General features: G+C 39.6%; 1 protein-coding gene across 1 annotated transcript; it reads right to left on the reverse strand.

The window, feature by feature from the left end:
• Positions 14,875-15,472, reverse strand: LOC109232548. The gene is made up of 3 exons (XM_019398315.1): positions 15,359-15,472; positions 15,208-15,246; positions 14,875-15,102 (listed from the first exon to the last, which is right to left on the reverse strand). The coding sequence occupies exons 1-3, from the start codon at positions 15,470-15,472 to the stop codon at positions 14,875-14,877; spliced, it is 381 nt and encodes a 126-aa protein (XP_019253860.1).

The following is a 16,478-nucleotide window of genomic DNA, read 5'->3' on the forward strand; positions in this document are numbered from 1 at the left end:
GGGGGAATTTTCTGACAAGCATAAACTATATTCTGTCAAGAGTTTAATAACATTTTACTTTCTTGCTTACTGATACTGTTCTTACTGCCTCCAGTAGCTATGCGCCTGAGATTAAGATATCTGCTGTTGATTTCAATTTCAAGGCTAAGTCTTACATTTTTGTCTAATTCATCTACTACTTTTGGATCAAATCGATTCACTTGTCTATAAACCACGTATAAATTCAACTGTACCGTTTTACGGGTAAACATATATATAGACCACTTTATACCTACATTCCGAGAATGCCAAACAAATTAGCACTTCAATCTTGAGGTAGAGTTGGAAGAGTTCATATTCTATTGGTTTTGTGTATTTACACCTCCAATAATGTCTAGTTCACGAGAACAGGGAAAAGATATACTGAGTTAGCATTATTAATGCAATCACCCATTGATCTTTCAGTTTATTTTTGATAGAAGGGGTAGCTTTTGATGATGATCAAAGAAACTGAAAACAAAAGTATGCAAAAAGTTATTTTCAACACAAGCTTAGATATTTTTACACTTGTATACATCCTCGACAGAAAACCAATTAAGAAGACCAGCCTACTAGAGATGACGCTGTTTCTCACCTTTGAAATATTAAACCATAATTATAACGTTTTCTTGAAATAACATTCTCAAGTCTGAAATTTGTTTCATGTGGCATGAAACACAAACTTCATTAGCATTTTCATTCGTAAAGATTAGAAGCCAAGTGTGGAGCAAGAAGAATTTCAAGAGGAGAAGCTTTAAGGATTGTCGATCCAAAGCTCTCACTCATATCAATTGGTTCATCTGAAGGCCTCTTCATTTCAAACCCTTGTAGCAGCACAGCTAATACATATTGCACAACCTGAAGTCCCATAGAAGTTCCAGGACACATTCTTCTTCCGCTACCAAATGGAATCAACTCAAAGTGATTTCCTCTAACATCGACATCCTTATGTGTTGTCAAGAACCTCTCTGGCTTAAGCTCGTCAGGATTTGGCCATAAATCTGGATCGCAGAGAATTTTCCAAATGTTCACTAATAAGCGAGTGCCTTTTGGTATATCGTAGCCACTAATAACACAATCTTCTATAGACTCGTATGGTAGCAAAAGTGGTGCAACTGGATATAAACGTAATGCTTCTTTAACAATAGCTTGAAGATAAACTAAGTTCTTGATATCTGATTCTTGGACCCATCTGTGCTTCCCAACATGAACATCTAATTCATCTCGGGCTTTTTTCAGTGTTTGGTAGTTGTTTAGTGATGTTTTATACTTCAATACCACACAAGAGGGGGGGTGATTTGTGTGGTGTCCAATTTTTTGCTTAAACTGATTATGGAAGGACCTGGTTCTTCTATGTGTTCCTTCTACTACTGTTGTTGAATAATAAATGTAGAAAGTAAAGAACACAAATATTTTTACGTGGAAAATACCCGGCTCAAAAGGTGAAAAAAACCACGACCTACTACTCAGTAGGATTTTTCCCAACACTTCACTAAATCACTGAGCCAAAACAACATTTACAACACTCTTTGTAAACCTAAGGATTACCTCTAATCCCGTTGCAGCACACAGCCTTTAACTGTTGCGACAACTTCAAGTTAACTCTAACTTGAATACTCAAAGTACCTATTACAATTGCTTCTAGATAAAGCTGAAAGGTACAATATGAAAATACCTACTACAATTGAACTAGAAATAAAGAAAGACACATAAAACTCTTTATGGAGCTGGTTCTTCAATCTGGTTCATGTAGCTTCAGGTTTGCACACTTGAATCACACACGAACTGCTTGCAAAAAGCCTTGCTATTTTGCTCTCAATTCACGTTTAACTTCTGCGTTTTTATGCAACATATGTAATGTGAGAACATCCTGCAATTTATAGAGTTAGCAGATGAAGAAATAACTAGAGTTCTGATGCAACTCTTCCTTGGTGGAAGAGTTCTAGTTGATTTCAACTTCTATATCCTTCCTATCTTGGATAGTGTTCTCTTTGATTAAGGAGTCCTTCTCCTTATCAATTATGCAACTTTTTTGATCAGGAGATACTAAATACACAAATTTAAGCCTATCTCCTTCACGTGCATCCCACATGCTCGAATCTGCCCGTTTCTATGCACACAGGGGATGGACCTGGAGGGATGGACCTGGTTCATGCATGAGTTCCTTTGTCAGTGTTCAAAACTAACCTTTACTTGGGCCAACATTTAGGAGCAAAGATAAAGTCCATGACAGCGTTACGATCATGGTGTCTATTCCTGCTAATTGCAGAGCCTACCAAAGCCAAACCCAATAATATGGAGGACTACCTGTTTCTTTAAATGAGGTAGATGACTTTAGACATTGTATCAATACTTGTAATTTGGCAGACCTAGGATTTAAAGGGAGCATCTATACATGGTGGAATGGCAGATCAGAGGAAGACTGTATATTTAAAAGATTGGACAGGTGTCTTGGAAACATGGAATTGCAGCAGACATTCCCTGGCCTTGAGATCACACACTTATCCAAGACAGGGTCTGATCATTGCCCCATGTTGCTGAAGTGTGACATAGAGGTTGAACCTATTAAGAAGCCTTTTAGATTTCTTAATTTCTGGACAAANGATTATTTGAAAAATGGAAAACTCCCATCGGGACCACAAAGAATCGAGAGCCCTACGAACCAAGGCTGCTAGGTTCGCATTAGATGAAGATGGAACATTGTACAGGAGAACGTTCGATGGACCATTAGCGGTATGTTTAGGGTCGGGGGACACCGATTATGTTCTACGAGAAATCCACGAAGGTACATGTGGGAATCACTCCGGTGCCGAGTCTTTGATTCGCAAAATTATTAGAGCAGGGTATTACTGGGACAACATGGAGAAAGATACTAAGGAGTTTGTCAAAAAATATGATAAGTGCCAACGGTTTTCACCGATTATCCATCAGCCCGGAGAACAATACCACTCGGTCCTATCCCCGTGGCCTTTCATGAAATGGGGAATGCATATAGTCGGCCCTCTACCAACGGTCCCAGATAAAGCTAAATTTATTTTGTTTATGACTGATTATTTTTCTAAATGGGTGGAAGCACAGGCCTTCGAGAAGGTCAGAGAAAAAAAGTTATTGACTTCATCTGGGACCACATCATATGCCGGTTCGGGATACTTGCCGAGATTGTATGTGACAATGGAAACCAATTTGTCGGCAGCAAGGTAACGGGGTTCCTCGAAGCACTTAAAATAAAGAGGATCTTAGCAACACCATACCACCCAACCGGGAATGTACAAGCCGAGTCAACAAACAAAACTATCATTCAAAACCTAAAGAAAAGGTTGGACGATGCAAAGGGAAAATGGAAGAAGTCTTGCCCAAGGTCCTTTGGGCATATCGAACAACATCGAAGTCCAGCACAGGGGCCACCCCATTCTCTTTGGTATATGGTTCCGAGGCCTTAATCCCTGTCGAGGTCGGAGAACCCAGTGCCAGGTTTCGACATGCATAGGAGTCAAATCACGAGGCTATGAATACTAGCCTCGAGCCATTAGATGAAAAACGAGAGACATCACTTGTTCGGATGGCCGCGCAGAAGCAAAGAATCGAGAAATACTACAATAGAAGGACCAACCTTCGACATTTTGGAATCGGGGACTTAGTTCTACGAAAAGTCACCCTCAATACTCGAGACCCGAATGAAGGGAAACTAAGCCCGAATTGGGAAGGACCGTACCGAGTCCTCGGAGTTATCGGTAAAGGATCTTACAACCTTAGCACAATGGAAGGTGAACAACTGCCAAACAATTGCAACGTATCACTACTTAAACGATACTATTGCTAAGGTATGACTTTATCCTTTTGTCCATTTGAATTTGAAACTAATCCATTGCATGTGACCAATAGAAGACATCGAAGACACTTTTCTACACAAAGGCCTTAGGTTTTAAAGCACGCGTTGCACTCTTTTCCCCTAAGATCGGATTTTGTCCCAAATGGATTTTACCGGCGAGGTTTTTAACGAGGCAACAACTATGTGCTACCTAAGGAGAACTCAACAGTATCCAAGGCTTCTTTTCAATCAACCTCTAATACTGGGGGGTATCACCCTCGGAGGTTATATTTTCGAGGAAAATACTTCACGCCAAAGAGGGCGTCGATAGGAGAACTTTGTAATGGGCCAAATGGTCAGATGAACCGTGTCCACATAGAATAGTCGAGCCCCGACGGCAAAACATGTACGCATGAATTAACTATTCAAAGAAGCATTCTTTCTGTATCAAAACACTTTGTGTCTCAAAGAGCCTACTATTATACGAGCTTCATACTTACAATTCTACGGGAAACGGCTCAAGAGCTAGAATGCAAATGCACCCCGAATACTCAGGGACTGTCATTGATAGTCAACACATCCGAGTCATCAAAACTCGAACTCATAAGACCTCAAAGAGGCATTCCCTCGATATAAAGGCTACGATCATATAAAAAGGCTACGGCCGAAATAATACGGCTCGGAGACGTCCGATTTCTGCCATAAAATTAAAGGCCTTCAAACACTTTGAAAAAACCGGTTAAATCAGGCTACCCTCGGTAAAAGCAAATGATAAAGGGCTTCGATAAAATTAGCCCTCGAATAATTTAAAGGCTTCGATAACATCAGCCTTCGAAAAAACCTCAAGAGGTACTCGATTATCGTTATACAAACGAATTACAAATGATTTTCCAATCGATCAAACCTTCGAAAAACCCAACGGGTACAAAAAAACACATGCTAAGGCATAGAAAAATTTTCACTAAGTCTATTAGACGAAAAGAGGGAAAATTATAGCCACTTTAGAGGCCGAATTGGCCCAATTTAAAGAGCCTAAGGGCTAACCTGAAAGAGCCTAAGGGCCAATAAAAAAGAGCCTAAGGGCCGAAGCATGCGGAGTCTAGACATTACTCTCACTCAACTCGGACTCAAGAGTCCCATCATCCCGAGGTCACGTCAAATAGACTTAAGCTTATCTCGAGGATTAACAAAAACCTTAAGAGGCATTCTACTATAAAGATTGCCCATTGATCAATAAAAAACCTAAGGGTTTATTATATTCTGAGTCCAAGCCAAATATTCGGACTTATCATTAGAGTTATAACATTAATATTTTTCAAATGAATACAAAACGGAATTCAACACAAATCGAAGATGAAGAAAAGAGGTTCTTTATATCTATAAGAGATGTTTACAAAAGATATTTACAATACCCACGGGGGGCCCTTACACAAAAGAAACAAAAACAAAAAGGCCAAGAACCTAATCTACTTTGGGGGCCACATCCCCGGGAACCACATCTTCGGGAGATGCATCCTCGAGAGCCGGATCTTCAGGAACCTCCTCCTCGGGGACTCTATCTTCATCTTCCCTGCCTTCGGAACCACTAATGGCATCTTCATCATCAGAAGCAACGAGAAACCTGGCATCGATTTCCAGCGCCTTTGCTTGGGTTATTTCTTCAGTGAGGTCGAATCCTCGGGCGTGGATTTCTTCAAGAGTCTCCCTCCGGGCCTGGCACTTGGCCAAATCATTACTTCATTTTTTCCCGGTCGGAGGCCTCCCTTAGCTCCTCTTGAACAGCCTCGGCATCCCTTAAGTATACGGAGATAGTCTTATCAGTCGTAGCCTTCGTCTTCTTAACTTCAGCCTTGGCCTCTGCAACCTCGACCCCGGCTTTGGCAAGATTTGCCTCCAGCTCCTCGATTTTCTTGGCCTGGGCCAGATTCTTCACTTTTATACCTCGGAGCTGAGTCTCAGCCGAGGCCTGTTGGGATAGAGCAGCTTCTTTATCAGCAGCGAGCCGATCCATGTTCTCTTTCCATCGGTGGCAGTCAGCCTTAACTCGATCAACCTCGCCCCGGAGCTGCCCAATTATCTCCAACTTTCACTGTAGCTGAGACATCGAAGTGTTAGCCTCCACGGTAAGGCCAAGAAGACCATACTCTGTCAAAATCACAGTTACCTGCTTATCTAGCTCAGCCTCATTTTTTCGAGCTTTGGCCAATTCAGTCCGAAGGTCCTTGAGATCCTCCTACTTTTGGCTACAGAGGAGCCTCAAGGCCTTCTCTTCACCCGAAGCCTTCCTGATCTCGGCCTCACATTGGCTCAGCTCGGCCCTGAACTTGTTGATGGCCTACACACAAAACTAAGACACGTCAGTCAAAACAAGGGAAAAAAATGAGAAAATTACAACAGTGAAAGGTAGTGTGTACCTGAGAGAAGAGACGTTGATCCTCTTCGAAGAGGGTGGATGCATCATTAAGGTCAACAGCATCGTCAACCCCGATGAAACAATCCCGAAAAGGATCTTCTTCGAGAACCTTGCTCGTGTCGGGCGTTCCCAGAGCCCGAGCGTCCTTTATTGCCTCTTCGGAGTAAGACGGTAGAGAAGGTGAATAACCCATTGTCACGGACCTGAGCTCCTCACTCGAGGCGCTCTGATTAGCTTCGGCCCTCTCGGCACTTTCCCCCTCCGGCGTACTTGTTGAAGGAGAGGGAATGATCTCGATCTCGGGGGACTCGTGGGCTTTGCCCGAGTCTTTCTTCAGAGTTTCTTCATCATGAGGCAAGGTCTTAGGTTTAGGGGACTTGGCGGCCTCGACTGGTTTCTTAGTTTGGGGCACCAGTGCCGACTCTCCGCCCTCGTTCTCCTCATCCTCCAAATGTTGGATGGCTGAATCCAAGTCCACATGGATAAGTTTCCTCCTTGGTTTTCGAGTAGGGGCCCCTTCATCCTGGGGATCTTCGGGTTTCGAAGCCCTTTTTCTCTTATTGTCTTTCCCCGATTTCAGAGTCGGGGACTCGATCTTTTCACCAAGCGGGGGTGGCCTCATTTCGGAGACATCTCCGATGCCTGCACAGATAAACATGAATGAGATGGCATCACTAATAAAAGAAAAGTATCAAAACCTGGGAAGAGAACTTACTGTGATGTTTGGCCTCCCATTTTCCCCTCGATAAATCGCACCATATGCGCTCATCATACGAGGAGGTCACAGCTAACTTTAGGACCCAGTCCTCGAGGTCAGGGATAGTATGGGGCGTCCAAGCGATAGCTGCAGAAAAGGTAAAGGCATTACGAAACACGAAAGCATGATATGAGTAGGTATTTGGAAAAGAACTTCACTTATGATTAAAGTTCCATCTCTGCGGGAATGGCATTTTTTCCCTAGGGATGACATCCGAGGTCCTCACTCTGATAAACCGTCTTATCCAGCCTCAATCTTTGTCTTCATCGTTACTAGCAAAGAAGGCCTTTTTTGATCGACGTTGCAGCTTGATGAGCCCTCGAAACAACTGAGGCCGATACAGCCGAATGAGATGGTGAGGGTGAACTCCAATCCCTCGGCCTTGCTGGAGAAATAGTGCAGCATAATTACGATGCGCCAAAAGGAGGGATGGATCTGGCCAAGGGTAACCTCGTATCTTTTGCAGAAGTCGATCACTACCGGATCGAGGGGACCCAGTGTGAAGGGGTAAGTGTAAACACTTAAGAACCCCTCCACGTGGGTAGTGATGCTTTCCTCGGGGTTTGGGATCTGTACCACGACCTCGTCTCCCCAGCCGCAGTCTTTCTTCATGGCCTTGGGATACTTCTTCGATATCGAACTGATATATCGAGATACATGTTCGCATCGGCCTGGTATATCGGGGGGATTTTCAATATTGAAATCCTTTATAATCACACAAGGACCGGGAATGATTTCGTGAAGAGCCGGTGGCACTACTGGTTTGGCCGGCCGGGAAGAAGAAGAAGATGATGCCTTCTTCTTTTGGGGGACTGTTTTGGAAGTTTTGGCCATAGTTTTGAGCTAAGAAATGCAGATGATGGCAGAGCGTGTTGTTTTCTAGGAGCTTGGCGTTTTCCGGCACTTAAAGGAGCGTTGGAAGCGGATGATGAGAGAAAGAGATGAAGATGAAAAAGTGATCATAGAAAAAGTGATGAAGAAGTAAAGTTTTTAATTCAAGGAAGGAGCCCCGTATTTATAGATAAGCGGCGACGGTTTGGCGGCGCTAGTGGCTGACCATTACTGGCATGCATTTAATGTTTTGGGGAAGCAAACCAATGGGACGTTTCGGTCACTTCGAGTGCCTACGTCACGGGAATGACGCCATCGACAGAGACTCCAGAAGATCGAGTTTTAAAGCGTTTCTTATCATATTATCCTAAGAAACACGGGGACTATCTGTATACGGTCAAAATCAGGTATGCCCGATCTCCCAGGCTAGAGGGGTCGCCTTAGGCCTGAGTTCAGGTAAGGTCGAGTTCGAGCTCGATGGACCAGACTCGAGCTCGAAGACAGAGTGCACCGAAGATCGAAGTACGATGAATACCGAAGCCGAGTATGTTCGACCCCGAAATAATGTTGTTATGGATTTGTAACAGAATGAGCGATATTCCTGCTATGTCCCTAAAATCATGGCGCAAATCCCGGAATAGAGTTGTACGATTCCGTACTAGGCGGTTAGACAGTTGTCCCAATAAGATTCGTTACCGTAAATGGAAATGTACCTTATTTAGGGCTCCCCTATTAAAGGGGACCCCAATCATTTGTAAACATCATCTAATCATTGGCAAAGAATATACTCTCTACTTTTCGCTCATTGTTCATCAGAATTGTCCTTTAGCTTTATTGTTCTTGCTTTATTGCTCTGGATTCATCTCGAGGTCACTGAGCTCTAGGTCGATAGTGTCTGATAACACTGGTTTGATTTATTCATTTCTTTCATCTATACTTTATACTTCTTGATTATTAATTGGTATTGAACGAAATCACATATCTTTAAAACCACAAATCAAAATTAGTTGTTACTCGTATTTTCGAGGTAAACAATCTTCACCATAATATTCATAATTACATTCCCTAACCATTCCTTCATCTCCATTTTCACTGCACCATTTAAACTACCACTTTTATTCTTCAGCCAGTAGTTATACGTTTCTTTGATAGCTGATTTTACTTCAAATTCTCTTATGTGTTTGAGCATCTCAATTCGCCGAGTGGACAGAAATTCAATAGTGGCTATTTTCCTTATCTCTCGCCAATAAGGTCCGTAAGGAGCAACCCCAAACATGGCATGGTTGTAGCCTATGATTTCTGAAGCCAAGGAATTGGGGCGATTTGCAAGGGCCAAATCATTTGTGGTGAAACATTCTTTTTCTATTTTGTGATTACTACCCACAACAACTTTGTATACACCAAACTTCAACCCGAAAATTGGCCCATATTTTTCTGCCATTCGAGCTAAGACTTTGTGAGGTAACTGATCAGACTCAGTTCCACTAAGAAGGTGGAGATGGCCAATAATAGGCCACGCTCCGGCTGCTTCAGGTACCGTTTTCCTCTGCCTATTGTTTCTTTTGGTTGAGAAGTAAAGAGCGAAGAGAAAAACTATAGAGCTAGCTAGTGTAATGGCTATCAATAAGAAATCCATTGTTAAATATCAGTGGGTAAAGTGATGTGCTCTAGCCTTTATATTCAGAAGTATACTCTAAAAAAAGGAGGGGAAGTTTTATTTCTACTTCTAGTAAGCGTTTGTGTGGAGTCCATCACATTTGTAATAGGCATGTACCTATGATTACTTTGGCCCCAAGTTTGGAAATGGATGGAAGAGAATTGAAGCTCCTCTTGTAGCATTGTTAGAGGCTACATATTTTCTCCTATAAAAGGATAGCTCTTTCACTTCTTTCAATGCACCAACAAAGAGAGAAAGAAAGAGTGAGGCATCACAGACAGAGTACTAAAAAATTATTTGTGAGGAAAACTAAAGAGTGCGAGCGATATTGTAGTGAGGTGGGAATATCAAAAGAGGGTTATTTCTTTTGAGTGTAGTGGTATTTGTAGTATTTTACTCGGGCTTACAAATTATAAAATTCCTTACTATAGTGATATCAATTGCTCCTCTTGGGGTCATGGTTTTTTTCCTTTATTCAGAAGAGTTTTCCACGTAAAAATCTTGGTGTCGTTGCCGGTCTTTTATTATTGTAGATTATCGTATCTCGGTGCTACGTTATTATTCCGCTTTTATTACCGTAAATATTATTTTTGTGAGGGGTTTATTCCAACAACTGACATCAGAGCACAGGTTCTGCTTATACGCAGAAATATTATACACGGTTGGTAGTACTATACTCAGAAAAAAATGTCTAGAGTAAAGTGCGAGGTAGCAAAATTCAACGGAGATAGCGGTTTCTCAACATGGCAAAGAAGGATGAGGATCTGCTCATCCAACAGGGATTACACAAGGTACTAGATGTTGACGCCAGAAAGCCTGATACCATGAAAGCTGAGGATTAGGCTGACTTGGATGAGAAGGCTGCTAGTGCAATCAGGTTGCACTTATCAGATGATGTGGCAAATAACATCATTGATGAAGATACCGCATGTGGTATTTGGAAAAGGTTAGAAAGACTATAGATGTCCAAAACGCTGAGAAATAAATTATACTTGAAGAAGAAACTATACGCCCTACACATCGGTGAAGGTACAAATTTTTTATCACATTTAAATGTGTTTAACGGACTAATCACACAGCTGGCCAACCTCGGAGTGAAAATCGGGGAAGAAGATAAAGCCATCTTGCTGTTGAACTCGTTTCCATCTTCGTACGATAATTTGGCAACAACCATCCTGCACAGTGAGACTACCATTGTCACGACCCAATTCAGGATCGTGACCGGCGCTTAGGAGCAAGTGCTCCCAAGTAAGCCTCATCGGTATTTTACAGAAAATCGGACAGAGTTTCTCCTGTTTTTGGACTATCCCAAAATTTTCCCTGTCTCAATACCGAAGTCTATTTCTCATATTGGAGGTAGTCCTAGTAAATCCTTAGGAATACATTAGAGAATCTCTCATTATGATACTTTTTTTTTCTTCTCAAACTAAGTGTTTCTTCTCTTCTGCCTCTTACCGTATCTACGAGATCTAAACAACCTTTCTTCTAGAGCTATTAAGCCTTCAAAATATATAATTTGCTCGTCTCTAGAACCTATAATCCCCTTTTTGGACAAAACCAGCTTTTAAAGTAACCAAACCTAATAGTCTTTCTATAGTAATCGAGGGTAGCATGGTAAGAAGATAACTAATCCATATCCATCTGTGCATTAGAGTCAACCATATCAAATACAACTTGGTTAGCTAGGGTTTCCTTCTCTTAACTTGAATCTTAAAAGTTTTAAACACATGTCTAACTACTATAAATTTTTCACAGGTGTGGCAACCCGAAAAGGATCTCTTAATATCTCAAAACATTCTTGATTTTTAAATCTTCGACTCATATTAAAATCCATACTAAAACATATTCTAATCTCGATCTTCTTATGTGAGTTCTTGCCCGCCTATCATGTTCATATTTTCAATCTTTCTGGTAAGTGCAACTGCTACAGAATAGGTTTAAGTCTTCATATACGTAGTTACTATAATGTTTAAATAATTAACCAACCTTTCAACAAGCCTATAAACTTACGATATTGCTTGTGTATCCAGCTGAGAAAGTTTGGTGTTATATGTAAGTATACCCAATGTCTAAATCAATTTCTTAAATGATCTAGCAGACAAGTTCACGTTACAAACTTTCAAGAAGGAGGTGATTCATAAACACTTTAGTGAAATTTATTCTCAAATTAGTTGTGTTTCTCTTGTTGGCATCTCTAAGAGTACAGTAGCATTTCATGTATTCGCCATGTTCTCTAGTCTAAAAGTTGCCTGTTCTATAGACCTCTTCATGAAATATCCTATGGCTCATAACGTGGTAAGTATTTTACTAAAACCTTTAAGGATCCTTTGAACTATCAGAAATAGTAAACTTAGTAGTTTCAACTTTAGGAACTTTATTTAGAAAATTTTGTTGGTCCCCATAATCTTCTAGGTGCATGAGAACTTTAGAGCCCCTATTCTGTTGCTCATTCTTCTCATGTTTATCTAGTACCTCCATAAAGATCACAATTTTTTTTTCATTTTTTTCATGGAGGTAAGTACCTTTTTGTGATAGCACTCCTCTATCGCTGTAGTGGTGGACTAATATAAATTTCCGAAATGGACTCTATTATGCATCTTATCGGAAAGCACCGCATATGGCACAATGAACCTTTCACTGGTCTTGTATACTACTTACGTAGCATTTCTCTTCTTGGAGATGGCTGCATGTCCATTGCCGAAATTTGACGTTTTGAAGTTTGAACCACTAGGAAAATTCTATTATAGTGTAATTGGTCCGAGCCATACACGAATAGGATAAGTAATGATAGATTCAGTTATTTTACCCTAATCGCCACACACGTACGGAGGAATAAGAAAGAAAGACAAGACACATCCTATCACGCCCTCGCAGAATCACGATTATGGGAATGGCCGGCTACATAAACATAATTGAGATTCTACTACCGATGTGTGCTCCATTAGTCACAAGAATAACCTAGGGCTCTGATACCAACTTTGTCACGACCCAATTTAGGATGGTGACCGGCGCTTAGGAGCAAGTGCTCCCAAGTAAGCCTCATCGGTATTTTACAGAAAATCGGACAGAGTTTCCCCTGTTTTTGGACTATCCCAAAAAATTTCCCTGTCTCAAATCAGCATCCAACATCCTAATAGCAATTCAAACAATCGACAACTTATCAATTAACCAAAATAGTCTTCACCATTACTAATCAACCCACTAACAACCAGAAATACTAATTTATCTCCGACTTTGATAATAAAGGACGATACTCAACATAAGACTAATAGCAAAATAATACTCATGACACTAAAAGAATGACTATGGAGAGACTCTAAGAATTCAAAGAAAAGATCATAACAATTGATAAAAATCGCCGCCCACGCGAACAAGTGCGAGGCTCACCAAGAATTCTCAACCTGTGCGCTCTAATTAACGAAATCCTCGCCTGCGTCAACTGTTGTCTCTGTAAAAAAAAATTAGCGGGGAATGAGTCGCTAGCTTAGTGAGTAATAACACTTAACCACAACCGTTTTTAACTTGGGGACAAGTCAGAAAACATGCTAGTATATCAAACAGAAAACAACATAAAATGCCCTTTCAGAAACAATAGATAATTTTCAGTCTCATCACGTTTTTCTTGTAGTAAAATATAATTAACAATTCAGTAATAAGCTCGGTAACCACTGTATAATATCAGTATTCACATTTTGGGAGGTTTCAATGAACGAATCATGTAATCGCTATAACTGTGGACTTCTTCGCAAGAAGTCAAATATAACGGTAGTCCCTACTCGAGTGAAATCGGTAACGGTATGCTAGTTCTACCTTTCCACTAGCGAGGGCTATAACTGTACTCTGTAATCGGTAAATACAAGGTGCACTAGGTCTAACGAACCCGCCGTTAGCTACGGGACCCTTCAAAGTCTCCTCCCTTTTATACTCTTTCTTGTAAACAGTAGATACTCGTACAAAAGCATTTTCAAAATAATAAAGGGCATACCGTTTCTTATCAAATCTTATAATTTTATTTCGGTAACGGTAATCATGTCTCAAGTAATAGTAAAACATGTCTAGTAACAGTGAGAATAATTCAAATAACTATAACATCTCAAATAACGGTAAAACATATCCAGTAACGGTAAAAACGTTTAGATTAACTGGTAAACATCTCAAGTAAACTGTTCGGTACCATATCAAGTAAAGGACTTGTCCCACATGCAATTTCAAAGCATCGTTAACACATTTATTTTCAAAATCATATATAAACCATGCAGGTTATGAAAACACAAATTGTGGTAAGATTACTTCTCACAGTACTCGTGTCGAAATACCAAACTCGTCGCCTCGAGCGATCTGTACGGATTTCTTCAATCAATCTATAATCACATCAATATCGATCTGGTATTAATTTCTTTGTTTAAGCTAATTCATAGCTAAATTTAGATTCCAAATCCTTAGCATTTTATGTTATACCATCAATTTGTTGAATTATATTATCCATGCTATGAGTAATTTAACTGGTCTATAATCTATCAATTTCAACTTACTCGTATATTTATTTATTTTTTTCAATTTTCTTTTACCCAAGTTATGCCAATTATGTGTATATATCTAAATCATATAGGATCACTATCGACAATACTTTCTTTCTTACCTAACAAAATTATATACACCTAGAAGATAATCTTAAGCAAGTGAAGTAAGAAAGTTTATCCTTTGAATTAAAAAGAATGCCTTCAACAAATTGCATTTGCTTCTACGTATGTTCCCACATTTAATTCATATTATTACATACAAAGATATAAAGAATTTGATTTGTTTTAAAAAAATAAATCTTCATTACAAAGTATTCTACAGGTACCCATGATTCTTCCATAAAGTGCTATGAGTTAAGGGAAGCATTACTTAATCTTTTCTTGTTTCTAATTATATTAGTCAATCTCACTATATAACTCAAATTATTTAATTTATATACTCTCATATTAGTAAAACAAAATATAAGAATATTATATTACCTATTTTTCAAAGTTTGGTTCCAACCTCTTTCTTCTTCTTCTTCTTCTTCTTCTTCTTCTTCTTCTTCTTCTTCTTCTTCTTCTTCTTCTTCTTCCTTTTTCCCTTCTCTGTGTTTTTTTTTGGCTTCTGCTGCAGCAGCAGCGCTGCTTTCCCTTTTCCCCAACTCCCTTTTCTTTCTTTTGGTTCACGTAGGTTTTTGCCCTTATTTTAAGTTGATTAGGTTTTCTTTTTTTTTTTTTCTTTTCTTGTATTTTTTTTTTGTTATGTTAAAAGACCAACATACCCTAACTTAAATATGGGTCATGACATCCTACCCATCTTATGAAATTCGGTCCCCGAATTTAACTCATGTATATACCTGTAGACCGAAATAAATGAGAATACTTGACTCATATATCATCTTCCACTTCCCAAGTAGCTTCTTCAATGGTGTGATTTCTCCACAAGACTTCAACAACCACAACTTCTTTTGACAGTAACTTCCTGACTTGTCTAGCGACAATAACCATCGGCTCCTCCTTGTAAGTCAACTTCTCATCGAGTGGTATAGTAGGTGCTTCAAGCACTTGAGAGGAGTCTGATATACAATTTTTTTTTTGGCATGGAGACATGAAAGACTGGGTGAATATAAGATAACTAAGGAGGAAGTTCCAAATGATATGCCACAACTCCCACTTGGTCAAATATTTCATACTGACCTATAAACCTCGGGCTCAACTTACCTCTTTTCCAAATCGCATCACACCCTTCATAGGAGATACCTGTATGAACACTCTATCTCCAATTGTGAACATTAAGTCTCTTCTTTCTCTTATCCGCATAAGATTTTTGTCTATTTTAAACTGTGAGCAATCGCGGTCTAATCAATTAGACCTTGTCAATAGCTTTTTGTACTAAGTCGGGTCCCAATAAGTTAGTCTTCCCAGCTTCAAACCTTTCGATAGGATAACGACATCTTCTACCATATAATGCTTCGTACGATGCCATCTCAATACTGGACTGGAAGCTATTGTTGTAAGCGAATTCAGCTAAAGGTAGATAAGCGTCCCAACTACCTCCAAACTCAAGAATACCATCTCTCAACATATCCTCCAAGATCTGCATAGCACATTCGGACTTTGTGTTTGCGTGCAATAAAACTAGAACTAAGATCTACTCGTGTACCCAATATTTCTTGAAAAAGTTTTCAAATCGTAAAGTGAATGCAATCCTCTATTAGAACTGATGGAAAATAGAGCTCTATTGAGTCAGATAATTTTCTGTTCATGTATATCTATGCATATTTTACCTCACTATAAGAGGTTTTGACTAGCAAGAAACGTGCCTACTTGGTAAGCCAATTTACAACTTTCCCACATATAATCATACTTCTATTGGTTTGAGTAATTTAGTCATATAATGTATTGTTCTATTGTATTTCCACTTCAGAATCTTGAGTTGTTTTAGTGGACCTATGAGTCGCAAGTGCTTGCCTTAACATACTGACATGTCAAATAGTTAGAAACAAAGTTAACGAATTTATTTTTTCCTTCTTTCTTTTCCAACCAATCAATTTTTTTTACAGTCATGGTGCATCTTATAGACCTGATATATGCAATATATCTAGAGTTGTGAGCTCCATCACGAATAGCTTGTCTCAACCCATATATGTTTGCTACACGTAATTAATTACCCAGTCGGAGAATACCCTCACTATTAATAATCATATCCTTGCTTTTACCATCTAGAAACTAATCTCGGTAATTAAACAATCGTTCATCCTTGTATTGGCTAGCCTTTATACACTCTACATCGAGCTTGACCAATAGCCAATAATGTATTTGAATTTATTTTTTTAAATTGAATCTAATACGTGTACCCTCTAGTCTATGCATATCTTCGTCCAAAAGTATCTCTACAGGAGCTAAATGCGTCAAATCACCCATAGTTTTTTTTGGCATAAGCTATAATATTTATCTTTTCCAAACAGTACAAAACTATAAAATTATATCTT

Source organism: Nicotiana attenuata, chromosome 9 (genome assembly GCF_001879085.1).
Source record: "Nicotiana attenuata strain UT chromosome 9, NIATTr2, whole genome shotgun sequence".
NCBI lineage: Eukaryota > Viridiplantae > Streptophyta > Magnoliopsida > Solanales > Solanaceae > Nicotiana > Nicotiana attenuata.